The sequence below is a fragment of the Paramisgurnus dabryanus genome, chromosome 17, assembly GCF_030506205.2.
Source record: "Paramisgurnus dabryanus chromosome 17, PD_genome_1.1, whole genome shotgun sequence".
NCBI classification, from domain to species: Eukaryota; Metazoa; Chordata; class Actinopteri; order Cypriniformes; family Cobitidae; genus Paramisgurnus; species Paramisgurnus dabryanus.
Window position 1 is genome coordinate 29,156,790 of NC_133353.1, and position 19,401 is coordinate 29,176,190.

The 19,401-nt window shown below is 36.7% G+C and overlaps 1 protein-coding gene across 1 annotated transcript in view; it reads right to left on the reverse strand.

Moving 5' to 3' along the window:
- The window catches only part of arhgap5 (Rho GTPase activating protein 5), a 38,874-nt gene that overhangs the window by 1,685 nt on the left and 17,788 nt on the right, over nucleotides 1-19,401 (reverse strand). Inside the window, exons 4-7 of the mRNA XM_065288383.2 lie at nucleotides 9,872-9,949; nucleotides 5,552-5,683; nucleotides 1,665-1,770; nucleotides 1-65 (exon numbers count right to left, since the gene is read on the reverse strand). The exon at nucleotides 1-65 is cut by the window's left edge and continues 1,685 nt beyond it. Of these exons, the coding sequence (XP_065144455.2) occupies nucleotides 1-65; nucleotides 1,665-1,770; nucleotides 5,552-5,683; nucleotides 9,872-9,949 (381 nt within the window). The remainder of the gene's footprint in view (nucleotides 66-1,664; nucleotides 1,771-5,551; nucleotides 5,684-9,871; nucleotides 9,950-19,401) is intronic.

Here is a 19,401-nt window from a genome sequence, read left to right on the forward strand (position 1 = left end):
TTGGCCAGAAACAGATCGAGAGATTGTCGGCGGTCATCAGCGTGGTCTTGCTGTGTTGACTTACCCTGGTAGAGCAAAAAGAGACGCAGAGATGAATAAAGGAAAAATATGAACCATCAGCTTTGTAATGAAAGATCATAGGTTCAATAATGCAAGGATTCAACATGAAACAGAAGTCAATAAAGTGAAGCAGTTCAGAAAATTCAACATTAGAAAAGAACTAAAAATTGCTTGGATCAGGTGCTTCTTCTGTGGACATTCAATTTTGAAAAACATATTTTTTATCTGGATTTAGAGACTGAAGGTCAAGTTTGCCCTCAAGAGCATCTCGGCATATCCCAATGCTTTTACGTCCCTTGTTATTTGCCATTACTGCCTTAACCTTTCCTATGTCCACAGCACAAAATTACTTTAACAACTGGCATTTTAGAAAGGTTGGATTATCTTCCAACAGTAGCCTATAACAATGACTTTATCCTCCCTTTATCAGTAAAACGTGACCCTGTCTGTAAAATCCAGGCTTAATAATCTAACTATGAGATGAGGAGCATCAAATTTGATTTTATTTATTGATTTAAAGGAAAACACCACAGTTTTTTAATATTTGACTATGTTCTTACCTCAACTTGGACAAATTTATATATACTTATCTTTAATCAATGCATGCACTTAATCTTTGTACAGCACGTTGTGAATGTGTTAGCATTTAGCCTAGCCCCATTCATTCCTTAGGATCCAAATAGGGATAAATTTAGAAGCCCCCAAACACTTCCATGTTTTCCCCATTAAAAGACTGTTACATGAGGAGTTACACGAGTAAGTATGGTGGCACAAAATAAAACGTGGGAATTTTTTAAGGGGATAAAAATGAGAACTATATTGTATGGAGTGATGATGTTACTGCGCGCCGAGGTCGAAGTGCTGCAAACTAAGTGCTCTTCCGCCATACAATATAGTTCTCTTTCTTTATCCGCTTAAAAAAAATTGTGCCACCATACTTACTAGTGTAACTACTCATGTAACAGTCTTTAAATAGGGAAAACATGGAAGTGTTTGGTCGCTTCTAAATTCATCCCTGTTTGGATCCTAAGGAATGAATGGGGCTAGGCTAAATGCTAACACTTCCACGATGCGCTGTACAAAGATTAAATGCACGTATTGAAAAAAAGATATGTATGTATTAATTAATCTAATTTGAGGTAAGAACATAGTAAAAAATTGTAAAACTGTGGTGTTTTCCCTTAACATTGGTTTTAATCTTTGACATGACCTTATTCAGTCAAAAGATAGTGAAGGTATATATCTTTACATTATGTAGAATGATTTTAGAAAACAGTAAAAATTACTTTAGCTGGGTTTTTCCACAAACTGTGTCACATTTATTATAAAATGTAACCCTTAAACTCTGCAGACCTGCCGGTGGGTCCAAAACTGCATTGTTAAATTATAAAAAAATATATATATAAGTTGTGGAGTACAAAATTTTCTGTAAAATAAGACCATTCTTATCAATTTACTTTAAAGTATGTGGGTCCTACTCTTTTAAATTTAGGCATGCCCAATTCTGCAAAAAAATGTAATTATACTGCCGAGCAGAAGTCGATAAAGTAAATTTCATGTTGATTTGAATAAAGAAAAACAACTGTAACTAAAGACAGCTTTACCTGTTGAGGTGAGTGATGACATATTTAAAAACTTCGTAGTTTACAGGAGGAAATTTTCGTACAATTTCCTTAAGCACCTGCAGCCTTTCGTAGTGATCTACAATTTCTGGAAACAAAACACATTTAACATTTTCATTAGAAGTTAGAAAACAGAATATGAGCTTATATCACAAGAACTGAACATGTACAGTTCGCAGAATGTAGGCATATTATGCTCTTTTATTTTTCATTTCCAGCACAAACACAACCATAAAGATCAAGCAATAATCATTGTCCTGGATTTACACGCTGAGGGATAGCTCACCCAAAAATAAAAATTCTGCCATCAATGTCTCACCTTCAAGTTGTACAAACCCTGTATAAATGTCTTTGTTTTGCTGAACACAAAGGAAGATGCTTTGAGCAATGTTTGTAACCAAACCCTTGTTGACTTCAATAGTATTTTTCTTTACTACTATGGAAGTCAATGGTGCTCCTGTTTCCTGCTTGATTACAAATATATTCCTTTGTGTTCAGACAAACACAAAAAAGTATACAGGTTTGTAAAAACCTGAAGGTGAGTAAATGCAACAGATTTTTCATTTCTATCCCTTTAACACATTAAAAAACACATTTCTGGGCAATGATGTACAACACAAGGCATCAGTGAACATCATCCCGGTACTTCAAATCATTTATCTACAGTAGAGTGGATCAGAAATAATGAGGAATGCATCACAGGGGGCCTGGATTTGATTCGGCCCTCGGAGCATCAAACGGAAATGCAGATGCATTTAAATGACTTCAGCAGGCTGGGATTAGACGTGTAGTGATGGGATTAATTCTGAACCTAGTTGAAAGCGGTCGAAAAAGAAACCGTGTAGGCAAATGAGTAACTAGACTTGCAGGCTGCTGAGGTAAGCAAGTCTTAACACGTTTTCATGTATGGGGCAAACACACTTCCTGTATTTGCCGTAAACTGTGATACAACTCATACACGCTGCGTCACCTGCTGCGTGTAAAGACGAATGTGTGAATAAGATGTCAGAGTCGACTAGTGTAAAAAATTTAGTGATCACAGGCTGGCTAATGGAAGAGATGATGTATATCCAGCAGATTTTAATAGGGAAATAATGAATGTATATTAATCGATGTACATTATCCTGCCTATTACACGCCTACTTACCACATCAGAAAATAACTGAATATGAAATACCAATATACTGAATATTTAAAATATTTTATTAGCTCATCTGTAACCAATTTAAACTTGGCAGCAGCAGTGTGATACATTAAAGATAAGTAATACCGGATGAGCGGTGTGTTGTCAGTTTAAGTGATTGTATCAAGGGATAACAGACATCAGAATGACATGATTCACCAGAATCAAACATAAAAGGGAGTCGTACAATAATAACAGATATTGCCATGTCCTATCTTTGTTTTCAAAGACAAGAGACTTTTTTACAAAAAATTCATAAAAATACCAAATGTATCAAATTTTAAAACAAAACTCATAAATGCTTTGCCTTTGGGGACAAATATTTCACTATGTGTAGATCAATCATTTTCATCCTCAGAATGGGATTACAATGCTTTTTAAATCACTATCTGTGTATATACACAGTTGAAAAAAATGCACTAATATACATTTTATTTACATTTCAGGGATAGTTCACCCAAAAATACAAATTCTGTCATAAATTTATCGCGCTCACGTTGTTACAAACTAGGGGTGGGAATCGTTTGGATCCTTATGAATCGATTCAGAATTGATTCTATAGCGTCGTTCACATTATAACGATGACTATATTAGCGTCCATCGAACTATAACGATACATTTATGCTAATTCGCTCATGCACACGGCACTCAAGCAAATCACTTGTCTTTAATATTGCATATTTCTTGTAATAAAAACTTTTGCAATTGTTTAACTTTATATGTCACTGAATATGTACATATGCTGTTCGTGTTGCATTTACACAGCGGGTAACCAGCAGATGTCCTCAACACACTGTGTTTCGCATAACTCTTATAGTTTGTGTAATCTCTTACCTTTTGGTGTAGTTAATGTAGTGGAATAAAAAGCATTACGTAGCCCTTTAGGGTCCCAATTCGATTCAGAATCGATTCTTGATGTACTAATTTGCATATTTGTGACATCATTAAGGTACATTTGCGCTCATACAAATTTTTGGACTTTTACTACTAGTCTCTGAATTGTCATATACTGTATTTTAATGCATCAATAAAGTCATTCTTATATACATACATGTTCTGTTTCAGATTTTTTTTGTACCACCCCTATTAAAAAAAAACTTTATACATTTCTTCGTTTTGCTAAACACCAAGGAAGATGTTTTGAGCAATGTTTCTAACCAAAAGTTTTTGAGCACCACTGACTTCCATAGTATTTTTCTTTCCTACTATGGAATCCAATGGTGCTCCTGCTTCCTGAGTGATTACAAATATCTTCCTTTGTGTTCAGCAAAACTCATGAAAAAGTATACAGATTTGTAAAAACCTGAGGGTGAGTAAATTATGAAAAAAATTTCATTTTTGGATGAACTATGCCTTTAAGTACACTTGTAATTGTAAATAGTAAATGTATTATTTTCACACACTAATTTTGTAGTTAATATACAAAAAAATTGTCTTTAGTTCTTCTTAAAAGATTAGTATATTTTCTTTAAAAAAATCCAGATAATTTACTCACCACCATGTCATCCAAAATGTTGATGTCTTTCTTTGTTCAGTAGAGAAGAAATTATGTTTTTTGAGGAAAACATTTCAGGATTTTTCTCATTTTAATGGACTTCAAATGGACCCCAACACTTAACACTAAACTCAACACTTAACAGTTTTTTTTCAACGGAGTTTCAAAGGACTCTAAACGATCCCAAACGAGGCATAAGGGTCTCATCAAGTGGAACGATTGTCATTTTTGACAAAAAAAAGCACAGCTTCTTGTCTATCTCCGTTCCTGTGATGCGCCAGCGCGACCTCACGCAAAACGTCATCACGTCAAGAGGTCACGGATGATGTATGCGAAACTACGCCCCAGTGTTTACAAGTGTGGAGAAAGAGGACCACTCCGATGTTGTTGTATGTTGAATGATACTAATAATGTCTTTGTGTCAGTTTATTGTTTAAAATGGTCCGCAAATGTGCATTTCATATATGTAACACGTGACCTTTCTACGTCACCACACAATTACGTGAGGTCGCATCACAGGACCGGAGATAGACGAGAAGTTGTGGTTTAAAAGTGCATATTTTTTATGTTTCTTGTCAAAAATGGCAATCGTTTTGCTAAATAAGACCATCATTCCTCGTTTGAGAAACTCAGTTGAAAAAAACTGATAAGTGTTGAGTTAAGTGTTAAGTGTTGGGGTCCATTAAAGTCTATTAAAATGAGAAAAATCCTGGAATGTTTTTCTTAAAAAAAAAAAAAAATTATTCCCGACTGAACAAAGAAAGACATCAACATTTTGGATGACATGGTGGTGAGTAATTTATCTGGATTTTTTTTTTTAAGAAAATGGACTAATCCTTTAAGATAATTCTTCAAAAAATAAATAATAATAAACACTATAAATAATTTTTGATATTACAGTATACTTTTATTTATGCTAATGACTACTTAATACATTTAACTATACCCTATTATTTCCTGCGATAAACTAATGGTATAAAATATAAAAGGAATATTCATACACACCATCGATTCATCATTAGTCACTAGATCTGGCATAAACATGTTGTTAAACCTCTGAAAATAAAATAATTTACAGCTAGATAAGACAAATCCTCATTACATCACCATATGAAAGTCCTTAATATTTTGTAGATTTGTCAAAATCATCAGCAAAAAAGCAGAAAAACAAAACAGGAAGTCAATACTCACTGGCTGCTTCTACTAGTTCTGGGTGGAGACTGTACGGTATGAGGGGATCAGGAAGGTCGGCGAAAAAAGCTTTCAGAGCCCCGGCCACGGCGTTCACGGCCACGTCCATCACAAACAGATCTATACTGTGGTCTAAAAAGAAAAACGAAAAAAAGACAATAAAACATCTTTAACTGGATTTAGGGAAGACACAAATGAAGGAAAATTGAGGGGTTTGCTTTAAGATGAAATGACAGCTGTCAGAATAGATTTCTCAGTGAAAGCACTAAATGAATACAAGAAGAGGAAAAACGGCTAATTCACAGATTTATGGGGATGTACGAAAGCGAGAGAGACTAATGGATTCAGGCCAGGCCATCACTGATGCCTACAGTGGCTCTTTTGGGCGTGCGATGGCTCACTGAGTGAATAATCTGTGTCACTCCACTGAAGATTTTCAGCTCACCAGCTAGAGATGACAGTATTTGATTTGAAAGATGTATGATAACACAGCGTGCGTTTCATTCGGCCACATAAATCTATTTCCTGGGATAGTACTCGGTGGTAAATATAGACTCCGTCAAGCTAGAAATATTAAGCGGGGGAGATTTTGCTAGGCTATCACCATTTAGGTTATTTACACACAAGAGAGATGGAGAAACATGGAGTAATAGGAAAAAATGTCAAAATGAGGAAGAGCTTGTTACTGAGGGCTGTTGTTAGGCAAAACACTGTTAAAGAAGTTGTTTATGAGTTTAGTTGTTCTCGGCTGCCGAGCAACAAAGGTACATGATGCAATAATATAACTGGCTCATCAAATCACAGTTTAGACATGAAACTACACATTTAAAATTAAGTTGAACTATTGTGTTCTTAACTTAAAAACACTATTTTGTCATTCATGTATTATATCATGTCATTCAAAAGCTGTACATGACTCTTTCATGCCTCTGTGGATCACAAAAGAAGATATTTTGAGAGAAGTCTTAAGCCAGGAGTACAGTTTGTTCTTTCACGTGTACGTTTTTTTGATTGTATTGAAAGGGGTGGTGTAGTCTGATCTGATCATCAGGAGAAAAGTACTCATGTAAACAGGTCACGTGAATCATATTTTTTTCAATGGGATGCAAAATACATTGAACATGTGCAAAACAATTGTGCTTAAAGAGATAGTTCACCCAAAAATGAATGAGATTTATTTTTAGTTTTTGATGAACACAAAAGAAGATATTTTGATAAATGATGGTAAGCACACAGATGATTGTAACTATTGACTTTCATAGGAAAACCTAAATATTAAAATACAAAAAAATATTAATGGAAGTATTGCAATAAATGATGAAAAAGATATAATGGTAAGCACACAGTTGATGGTACCCACTGATTACCATACGTATTACATTTGTTTTTCCTACTATGGAAGTCAATGGTTATGCGTACCATCATTTATCAAAACATCTTTTGTGTTCATCAGAAAAAAGAAATTCATACAGAATTAGAGGATGAGAAAATTATGACAGAATTTTCATTTTTGGGTGAACTATCCCTTTAAGTTCACGTCTTATTTTTAACTCATATTAATGTATCACATGATTCTCGTCAAAGAAACATGCAATAGCAACATGCATTATTAAGGTTATGGGGTCAAGCACTGTACATTATGCAGCGTTCATGTCTTTTATAACATTACATAAAGCAATAAAATAGTGTCGTGCCTTTTCGTAAAGTGTGTTTTCTTTGCCTATATCTGAAAACTTCTTAAGAATGACCTTTTTCCAACTCCACTTCGACTTTGTACATTTATCCAAAGAAAAAGAGCGAACTCAACAAAGGGTGCTGTGCACTGCGTTGCCAACTCCTCTGCTTTTTTGCAGGGCTTTAGATTTGCTGTACTTTTAAACTGTTGCAGCAAGTTTTTTTCCTGCGGGGTAACTATTTCCCCACCATTGTCAATTAAGAACAAATGCTTCCCTGCCAATGGTGACTTTTTAGGGCAATTCATATTTCCACTATTGTCCACTAAATGGCGTTCTTACCCAACTTATAAAACACGAACTTTTGTGAAAATCATAAAAAATGCTGGTGCTAGTTGGCAACTTAAAAAAAAATGCTGGCGGGGAAAGAGATAAAGGTCCCATTTATCCTGCATTTTCAACGCTTTGATTGTGATTACGGTGTTTAAAATTAAAAAATCTCTATAGCTTTGTTTTCACTATCCTAAAAACGGGCTGATGTCTTTCTTTTTCTATCTCTAAAGTTCTATTTTCGGACGAGATTAGTTTTACATAGGGAGGTGGGGTAAAGCAATTTTTATCAGGGCTTCTCAGTGATTTTAGTCCCGTCTGAATGCTCCATGTCAGTAATCATTACAGACAATAGCCCTATTCGGACGGGATTAGTGTAATTTTACCACAGGACGTCTGTAATATTATTGGTCAATTCAGACAGGATTAGAAATGTCAGTAAAACATTTAAAAGTGGGAGGGGTAACTCAATTGCGCAGCGCGTTACCGCTCATCATAACGTGCACATGCTTCCTGATATCAGATGTGCAAACAATATGACGAGGAAAACGCAAAACACTGTGATTAATTTCAGTTTGGGGTGATCGTCAGTTTCAGAAACAGTTCTGTGCCTCTGAGAAGTAAATTTGACTTTTATTAAAAAAACTTCGTGTTGTGTTATTCAGGAACTGATTTGCCACCGACTTGTTTTTTTACTTGTTGTTTTTATATTTAAAAGAAACCTGCAAATTAACAGGAAATTACGCAATTTACATGTATATTTACAGCTGGTCTACTCGCACTGGATTAGTATTACCTGAGGTAATTTCTCCGGACCTTTTTACAGAAGGTAAAAGTCGCCCTAATCTTTACTGACATTGTCCGTAATGATTTCTGACATGGAGCTAAAATCTCTGAGAAGCTCTGATAAAAGTTGCTTTTCCCCACCTCCCTATGTAAAACTAATCCATTCCGAATAGTACTAATGACAGTAAAGTTTACGTTGACTTTTACCTTCTGTAAAAAGGTCCTGAGAAATGACCTCAGGTAATACTAATCCAGTGCGAATAGACCACCTGTAAATTAGGGCTGGGTATTGGCAAGGGCCTCACGATACGATACGATACGATACATTGCATATTGCAATACTTTTTCTTTCTTTTTTTTATCAAAAATTTAAAAAATTGAGCTGATTTTTTTAAGCCAAAATGCTTCCACGTCGGCTTTGAAAGCTACAGCAGCGGCTGCACACAGAGGGATTTGATGGGGTTTTAAAATACCGATAGTATAGATTGAAATATCGATACACTATCGTGGAAAAATGTATCACAATAGTTAGCTGTATTGATCATTTTTGCCAAAATATTTTTTACATGTAAATATACATGTAAATTTCATGTTATCTTGTGGGTTATAAAACGCTTAAAGAAGCATTTACTTGCATTCTAGGCAGAAAAACAAGTCAGTGGCAAGTCAGTTCCTGAATAACATGCCAAAACCTTTTTAAAAAAAGTTACATTTACTTCTCAGAGGCACAGAACTGTTTCTGAAACTGACGTTCTCCCCAAACTGAAATTAAACACAGTGTTTTGCGTTTTCCTCGTCTGTGTCATGTTGTTTGCACATCTGATATCAGGAAGCAAGGTAATGTGCACGTGACGACGAGAGGTGACGCGCTGCGCAATCGAGTTACCCCTCCCACTTCTGAATGTTTTACTGAGATTTCTAATCCTGCGCGAATTGACCATCTATATTACAGACGTCCTGTGTTAAAATTACATTATGCCATCTACCCCTGTAAAACTAATCCCGTACGAATAGGGCTTAAGTCTGTCTTCAGAAATACGTAATGAGTTATGATTGTGTAGTTTGTTTAGTGTGTATTGGTTCGACTGCAGCTTATTTTAGCAGAGACGTTTGAGATAAGCCGGAGACTGACGTATTCCTGTGGGCGGAGTTTGGTCAAAAACTCTTATTTTGACGTCATACGTCTAGGAAGTAGAGAGCTGTAGTCCAAACCGGCCGTTCTCTGTAGTACTTGAAAAGCAAATTCTTTTTGCAGGCATTATTTGTAAAGTTTGAAAAATGGGATTGCAAAAAACACTTTAAAAATAAAAGGATTTCATTTATTAGTTATTTGGGCTGTGAATAGTCATTGGGATGCTTTTGGACTGGTTTTGATAAGCGAATCTGGCAACCCTTGCTGTGCGCTAAGCAAATCAACAATTCAATTGAAGTTGTATTAGGTCCTCTCATCTAATTTACAAAATTTGTTCCGACACCTGTCCTAACAAAATGTTGTCTCATTGATTTCCCACAGTGCTAAAACAATACATACCCTGGTCAAACTGTTTCTGAATGTTGTCTTGATCCGTTTTGTTTCCACACACTCGATAAAGGCCCTCTGCAGTGAGACCTGCGAATCAAGAGCGACACTTCATTAAAATCAATCCCGAAAAGGTTACGTGACAAACCTCTGTGGAACAAAGCAGTTAGTGGCAGTGAGATCTATAAAAAGCAACTCTATACAAAAGGCTGCATGAAAACAGACGTATCAATGCATCTCTATTATCACATGATGATATAGTAAGGAAAGAGAAAACAAAATATAAAGCCTGTTCACACCACTTGATTCAGAATATACTCTAAATAGATGTACATGAACATGTGGCTGATATCACAGACAGAAATAGTAAAGCCACTAAGCAGATAATACTGCCGTTTTCAATCCACAATGACCCATTCGTTCACTGATAACACTGCTTGTATCTCTTATTTTCATATGGTCTGATCTACCAAAGCCCGTTTATCAAGCTAAAATTATCTCTCTGGAGCCGTGACCTTGCGCAGCTCTGTACAACGCAGGCCCCCGCAGTCGCTGCTGAAGCTTTGTGGGCTGCTAACTGCTTCGAGTCAAAACCGCTACACATTCTTCAAATGCTCCCACATGTCAGAGCTGGTTCCTCCTCCAGAGAAGTGGGAGGCAACAAAAGATGCCTGTTTAACTTACGTTCGCGTGTTCAAAGGGCAGGTGTGCCGTGACGAATGTGGGATGGTTTACTGCCTGGGTGAATCATCTGTTTCTCAAAAACAGGTTACATGATGTAACCAAACAGAACTTCAGAAAGATCCTTTGAGGAATACGAGGGTTATGCAGTTTATTAAAGGAGTAGTTCACCCAAAAATGTAAATTCTGCATCATTTACTCATTCTCATATTGTTATAAACCTGTATACATTTCTTTGTTCTGAAGAACACAAAGAAAGATATTATTGAGGAATGTTTGTAAACAAACCAATCAGAAGCCCCATTGACATCCATAGTAAAATAATTCTATGGAAGTCAATGGGGCTTCTGATCGGTTTGGTTACAAACATTGCTCAAAATATTTCCCTTTAAGTTCATCAGAACAAAAAAAATCGTATACAGGTTTGTAACAACATGAGGGTGAGTTAATAAAGAGAGAATTTTCATTTTTGGGTGAACTATGCCTTTAAAGGATTAGTCCATTTTCTTAAAAAAAAATCTAGATAATTTGCTCACAACCATGTCATACAAACTATTGATGTCTTTCTTTGTTCAGTCGAGAAGAAATTGTTTTTTGAGGAAAACATTCCAGGATTTTTCTCATTTTAATGGACTTAAATGGACCCCAACACTTAACACTCTGGCTGTGTGACGAGCCAGCATAACCTCACATAATTACGTAATGACGTCGAAAGGTCACATGTTAAATATATGAAACGCACATTTGCGGACCACTTTAAACAATAAACTGACACAAAGATATTAATTAGTATCATTCCACATACAACAAAGTCGGAACGGTCCTCTTTCTCCACACTTGTAAACACTGGGCCGTAGTTTCGATACGTCATTTGTGACCTCTTGACGTGATGGCGTATTACTGGCGCGTCACAGGACCAGAGGAAGACGAGAAGTTGTGGTTTAAAAGTGCATATTTTTTATTTTCGTTTCACTAGATAAGACCCTTATACCTCGTTTAAACTGCATTAAAACTGTTAAGTATTGGGGTCCATTAAAGTCCATTAAAATGAGAAAAATCCTAGAATGTTTTCCTCAAAAAAACACAATTTCTTCTCAACTGAACAAAGAAAGACATCCAACATTTTGGATGACATGGTGGTGAGCAAATTATGTTTTTTTTTGTTTTTTTAAGAAAATGGACTAATACTTCAAATGTTTTAGTGGAGTTTATGAAGTTTAATAATGATGTCCAATTACATATTTTTGAAAAATGCTTTTTGATATACATCTTACAATTACTTTTTAAAATTAAGTAAATCCAGCAAAATTGTACTGTAAGGAATGTAAGGAATTGTAAGGAATAGTTCACCCAAAAATGAAAATTAGCCCATAATTTACCCACCCTTATGCCATCCTGTTCAAATGTAAACAACACCATGCTGGTAAATAAGACAATTATTGGTTCTCATGCATCATGTGTGCGCTTCATTACAACACATATGACTAGTCACCAGACACACAAAACCTGTGTGTCGCCATTTTAAAGTCTACACCACTTAGTGTTGTTTACATTGAAACTCAACTATATCTAAATAAGCTCAAAATATTGATCGCTTTCCTCATAAATGTGCTGTTTTGCTTCTAACGAAATATATTACCCCTTAGAAATCATATGGATGATTCAAAAGATTTGGTCACAATTCAATGCATTCAAGCTAGGGAAGGGCAAGGAATTCTGACTGTGTACAGATGAAGATTATTGGCTTATTTTTACTATTACTTTAACAGGGATGTGTCCTATGAATTTCACAACATGTAATAAAAATGTTCAACATTGCCCAACCTTAGCAGAGTTTCTAAGAAACTAAACCTGAACTCGGGAAAGCTTGTAGCTTGTAATTGCATGATGTCACTAAACTAAAACTGTTGGCATGGGCATTATTGGAGGCCCACAGATGACTCATGGAGATTAAGTGACGGTTCACTGCGGTTCCCATGGGTTTGGCTCCAGCGTTTTGTCAGGTCTGACACAGGCCTGGTGGTGTTATGGCCTGCCTGTCACTGTGAGCAGAGTGTGAGTTAACTAACTAACAAGTGCAGGAACCCGCCGAAACTAACCTCACTGTATGATATCAAAGTCAACGTCCAGGAGGAATTCACACATACAAAACTGTCAACCTGCTCGGAAACATGTCAGCTGTAGCTTATTTACTACTGCAGTGATAGATAGCAGCACAAACGTTCAATACAAACACTTGTGCTTTCTTTGAAATACAGACAATTAGGTGACCCAATTTCTAAGACTTATTTGTGACGAAAACTAGAAAGCAGATTTCAGCAGATGTAAAACAGTATAGATATACATGTAAATAGATGCTACAGTTTCAAACACATAACTTCTTAGTCCGGTTTATGTAAACTGCGTGTATGCAGCACTATTATTTTTTTAGGGTTGATGTTAACGGTTTGAACATTCACACTGCATGTATAAGCGTTACAAAAATAGAGATGAAGCAGCAGTGCTGCAATCGTTTCAGTGCCGAGTCTATCATGGTTTGAACTACTGATCCACTCGTTCAATGTTGATGTGATTGGTGACGAAGTAAACCAAGGGCGATATCAAACCGCGGGATGAGACTGTATTTGGAAAACTCCTTTTTTATGGAGAAGATACTCAATTGTGTTGAATGATGAATTTGCACATGGTTTGTTTTAAATAATATTAAAACACCACATAGACATATAAACAACAATAAAAACTTTTTGCCATTAAAGGTGCCGTAGAATTTAAAACTGTATTTACCTAGGCATAGCTGAATAATGAGAGTACTGTACATGGTAATGACATAACGCGATTGTTTCCTCCTTCTAATGTAAACTTTATGCATGCAAAACACCACTGAAAAACAGGCCAATCTCAACATAACACCAACTGAGACGTTACAGTCGCCATGTACGGCACAACATTAAATTACACATTAAATTAAATAAAATGTTGTTACAATGCTAAAAACAAAGTTTTTGTGACTGCTGAGTTAGCGTTATATGCTAGTTAATGCTATATGCAAGCGTCTAGGCTGAAGGTCTACTATTGACGTTACGGTTTCGTTTTGCAGGTCCATACTGGATATGGTCCGACCGTCTCTGGATAATTTTTGCACTTAATAAAGCCACATACCTTCTATGTAGATATCAGAGAACAATGCAAGACATTATTTCAGTGCATTCTTTGGCACCTTTAAATTTAACAACAGGGGGACTTTAATATAGCAATGCTGACATCGTGTAGACGCATGTCAGAATTTTTAGGGCATAAAATCCGTTTCCGCCCGCGTGGGACTTTTACAATGCGTCTCATGCAATATCCAATCCATGTCGCATGGTTGTAGTATGTTTTCACTAAATACGACAATAAATACGTCAAGTCCGACCACCAGTGTTTAATATTTTGAGCTTTCAACCCGGAGGTGTTTTTAGTTCACAGCAACAGTAAAAAAATTTCTGTCACATTCAACCAATCAGTGTGCTTCCACTATACTCTGGACATTAATGAAAGGTAGGTGGGCCACAATATATATCTTTTATCTTGGTACTGAAACATGGTAATCTAAATCTATGGAGGAGATTGTATTTAAATAAATTGCGGAAATTACGTTTCTGGTAATAGACTACAGCGAACGTCCTGTCAGAACGTCCACTGCAGGCATCGTTCTAAAAACCATGGCTACTATGGGTCCGATGCCCATTCCAACTAAAGTCTGATGCCCATTTAGATTAAAACAGTAAATGTTGTGTTAAAATTTCATGCAAATATCTGATAAAATGAAAAAGTTACAAGCAAATACATGTGAATAAGCAGCATTTTCAGTCCCACACCTTCCATTGACATCCAACTTTTTGCTCTGATTTCTAATATTACAAATATCATAACTTTTTTAATCCTCAACGGATTTTTACAATCCAGGTATCTTTGTAAATGGGAATGTCTGCTCTGTCTAGTCATGTTTTTGGGTTTTTTTGAAAATTTTGTCATCTTACCTATTTAATAAGCATTCGCTACTATTAAGAAATTAATATGAGGATAATTCTTAATTTCTTAATGTATTCTTTACTTAAATGTATTACATTGTTCTTTTACGAATTTGGTACTGTTGACGAAAAAATCCTTTCAAATGCTGTGAGCAAGGTCAATGTCATAGGTGTCATGAAAACAGTAACAGGAAGCGGCACCAAGGGAAACGATCTTAATTTGGATGCACAACTATTGTCTCTTCAAAGCCCGTCCCATCCACCACTGGACTTTATCTGGACCTCCTCATCAGCAGATTATCATCATACACGGTCTCAGAGGCAACAAAAGGCCATCATGATACAGGAAAGTCACATGGAGGAAATGTCAAAATAGAACACATTTGCAAAAACAAGCCATAAATCAAATCAGACCCATCCAGAAATCTAAATACATGTTACATTTATGAGCCTTACATATTAGTAGTTCTCCTTTAATAATTTTATTTCCACCCTGGTTTAAAATTAACTGAAATAAGGCACACGACGGGTCAGTGTGGTAAAAATGCTTTTGTCAATGACAGCCACTGTTTTATCTCTAATAGCCTGATAAGTGTTTACACAGCAGGACAATGAACAATATTACAAGGAAGGTGCAGCACCCAGACTCTGCCTATCTGATGCTGCATTGTGTAAACAAATGCATCAATGTCAGGAAGTTCATGACCGTTGGATTGAATTTCACAGCTGTGAGAAAATAACCAAATAATGTGTGTATAGTTAGAATAGTAAATTGCGAGAAAAAAAATTGCATCCCATGTCTTTATTTGTTCATATGGAAGGCAAATTTAAATCAGTCCTATGCGACAAATTCATCTGTCTCTTGGCCTACATGGACAGGATATGTTACAACTGCATCATCACTGAACACCATTATAAACTAAGGCCCCGAAGGCATATGATGGAGCGTTTGAAATGGAAGATGTATTGTCAGACTTAACAAGCGGATTCAGGGTCGATAGCAATGTTGGGTCTTCATGCAGTATGATTTTAAGGATTTATCTGTTTATTTATTTTCTAAAAAAATAAATGGTACATGTCGGTCACCACTTGATGTCCAAAGTCAAGTCTGGGTCTTCGGGCAAGAACTATATTCACTGCTGAAGTATAATGGCAAATGCTACACATTGTATAACCATCATGTCTGGCAGCTGTCGCACCCCCAGTAAAAAGTCAAACGCTCAGGGTCATTGCTTTTGTTAATGCTACAGCGCATGTCTGTGTGGAATCAATGTTTTTGCTTTAGTCCTAGACAAACGTCACAGCGGGACTGTAACCTTTTCACCAAGCTTCCTTTATAATGCTATCATCAGATCTTTTCTGAAAAGGGTGTGCCTGCAGAACAACACATCAGGGATGGGCTGCTATGAAAAGAATCATACCTTCACAGAGGCCTGTATAAACAACCTAACACTAAGTCTGATTCCCACTACAACACTTTGATCAGTTTAATACACAACACCTTGTCTTGGGAATAGCAACGTTGTGGTTTTGAAATGTTTGAGGATCCCATAAGGAACGATTTTCTTTCAAACTAAACGTTTCATGTTTTCCCTTCGGGGTACCCAGATGGCACCTGCACTGTTTGACAGTGCCCAAACTTGAATGCACAGCTTGAATGAAGAGTCATTTTAAATACTGAATAAAAAATGTTCAAAACAATGTTCATCTTTCCAGCATTTAAGAGGAATAGTTTATCAGAACATAAAAATGTATTTATGCACATGCTATCCCAGATGTACAGTATATGACTTCCTGAATTAATTTAAAGTGAAAGTATTTGATGAATGTATAATACGTGCTGAAAGCATTCTGTTCAATATCTAATTTATGACAGAGATGGCATATATGGCGCTTTTCCATTGCATAGTACCCGACGGTTTGGGTTGGGTCAGCTTACTTTTGACAGCTTTTCCACTGGGGGCAGTAGTACCCGATACTTTTTTTTAATACCACCTCAGTTGGGGTTCCAAGCGAACCCAGCTGACACCAAAATGTGATGCGAAAACACTGTATATCACTGACTGGTCTGAGAGAATTGTCACTACCAGCGTCATCGCTATATAAATGTAAAAAATTTGCTTTACCTTCGTGCCAGCTTGCGCTGTCTCGAGCAAATCTGTTGTCATCTGTGCTTTGCTGTAAGTTCCCAAACTCCCTTTTAGTGATGAAAAACATCCACAGGTTGAGAATCAGGAACACCATAACAGTTTTTTCCAAACTTGCAGTTTGTGGCAGCACATTCGCGATGCGCAAGTCTGCATATATGCTTAAATGAGGCTCAGAGGACCGTGTCGACTGACACCACGGGTGTTTGTACAGAAACTGTCATGTGAGACAGAGGTAGTGATAAACGCAATGTGCAAACATCTACTTGTGGTGGTCAATTTTAATTTTGTGGCGGACTGAGAAATAAATGAATGTATGGGGATGTATAGCATTCCAACAATGCTCTCACTTGTTTGACGTCACAGCAATAGGAAGCACAAATATAACGACACGCCTATAATCCCTACCACTCCGAAGTGTTACTAAACTCGATTGAAAAGCTAACCAAGCCAAACTGAGGTGAGCTGACCCGACCTAAACCGTGGGGTACTATGCAATGGAAAAGCGCCATTAGCATTTGAAATGATGTGATAAGCCCATTATACATCGGAGATGGCATTAGGGTGAGTAAATGAAAATATTTTCATTTTCTGGTGAATATCAGTTATCCATTATTCTATGGCTGCACTGCATATATCCTTCACTGAGAGGCAATCCCACAATGCATTGCCACAAGCATTATACATACACATACAAATAATATGTGTATACGTCTTCAAGAACTGTCAGTGATTTTATAGTCATCTTTTCAGTGCCCATTCATATCAGAGGATATTGTAGAAGATCTTGCGCATCGAATGCTAAACTATTATACACAGCCACCATCTGCTTTAATTATTCTACGCATAATGGCCACCCCCACAGTGGAGATAAGGACCAGATATCATGGTCCGCAAATAGAGAAGAAGAGAAAGTGCTTTTCTACAGCAACCTTCATTTGTCAGCAGAGACACATGGAGAAGAAATGCTCCATGCGATACAGTATGATTGTGTTAGCAGGGGGCAAACGTGAGTCTCAGAGCTATTGCCTCAGCATTCCACTAAAACACCATAATAAATCAGCAGGGGGAGATGTCAACTCGCATGCTCATTCTATAGGAAATCGCTTTTAAATAATACCAAACCTTATTGACCTTATTCCTCACAGGGTTTCAATAAACGTAACAACGTTTAGGAAAAAGTTCAGGTCAGGGTTGATCGAGCAACGTTGGACGTGAACCTTCACTTGGCAAAATTAGCGTCACTTGTAGTTACTCCATCTTTAGTTTTCCTAAGAAACAACAGCTTCTCTGGAAAGCGCTCGCAGAACGTCAAGGGGGGCAGAATTCAAGTGGAGTCATCAATTTTCACACTACTGTGATAATAATTGCCCTTCCCCACAGTTCTCTGTGCCTATAAATCAAAGCAGCAGATGCGAACTTGCGAAGTATAATATCTGAGCATATTAGCTCCCCTTTCATTGATTTCAAAATCCATGCTAGAAAAAGTGTGTCAACAATGTCCTGGTTTTAAAGGGACACTCCACTTTTTTTGAAAAGAAGCTCATTTTCCAGCTCTCTTAAAGGATAATTCGGTATTTAACACTTTGAGTCTCATTTATGGTTTGTTTTGGATGAACTACAGTGATGGACACTGAAATTTTGACAATGGGTCGTGTCTTGACTTTTTGACTCGTTTAGAAGCATCTCTTAACTGCTTCAGAATGGAAGTCAATGACCATGCACAAACATGTCATTAAAACAACATTTAACATTTATTTTCAAAACTGTGCTACTCACCGAGTGGTTCGTGGTGTTCGTTGATGATTAAAAACAAGTTGTGTAGCGAAATACAGTTTCTGACGTGTTTTATTTGGCATTTTGTAAAATTCCATTGACTTCTCTTGGAAGACTCATTGCTCGCTGATATATCACTCCGCCACCAGGAAACAGAAAAGGGTCTGTTTACATGTGGTTGTAGTTTTTTCGCTCGGTTTCTCTCAGAAGAAATTCTTCTCATATTTGATGGCTCAGTGACCAGCTTTAGGTTTGAAGTTGAGCTCGATTGTGACTGTCTATACGCTAAACACCAAGCGTACTTGTATGGCAAAGTGGTTGTCGCCATCAAGTGGTCGGGAGTGTGCTAACGCTTCAGACTCAAATATAGAGCGGAAGTATATACACGGTTGGGTTGTGAGGTATCTGAAAAAATAGTTCCACTATAGCAAATAACACGGATTGAAATCATACATTGCGCCAATATATTTGTTTTTAATCATCAACGAACACCACAAACCAGTTTTGAAAATGAACGTTAAGTGTTGTTTTAATGACATGTTTGTGCATGGTCATTGACTTCCATTCTGAAGAAGTCAAGAGACGCTTAAACGAGTCAAAAACTCAAGACACGACCCATTGTCAAAATTTCTGTGTCCATCACTGTAGTTCATCCAAAACAAACCAGAAATGAGACTCAAAGTGTTAAATACCGGAATTATCCTTTAAGTTAAACATTGAGTTTTCCCATTTTGGAATCCCTTATTGGGATCTCTGGTTCTGGCAGTACCACTTTTAGCTTAGCTTAGCATAATCCATTGAATCTGATTAGACCAATAGCATCACGTTCAAAAAAAATTCTATTTTAAAATTTACTCCTTTGTAGTTATTGTGTACAAAGAACGTTGGAATATTAAAAGTTGTGATTTTGTAGGAAGATATGGCTGGG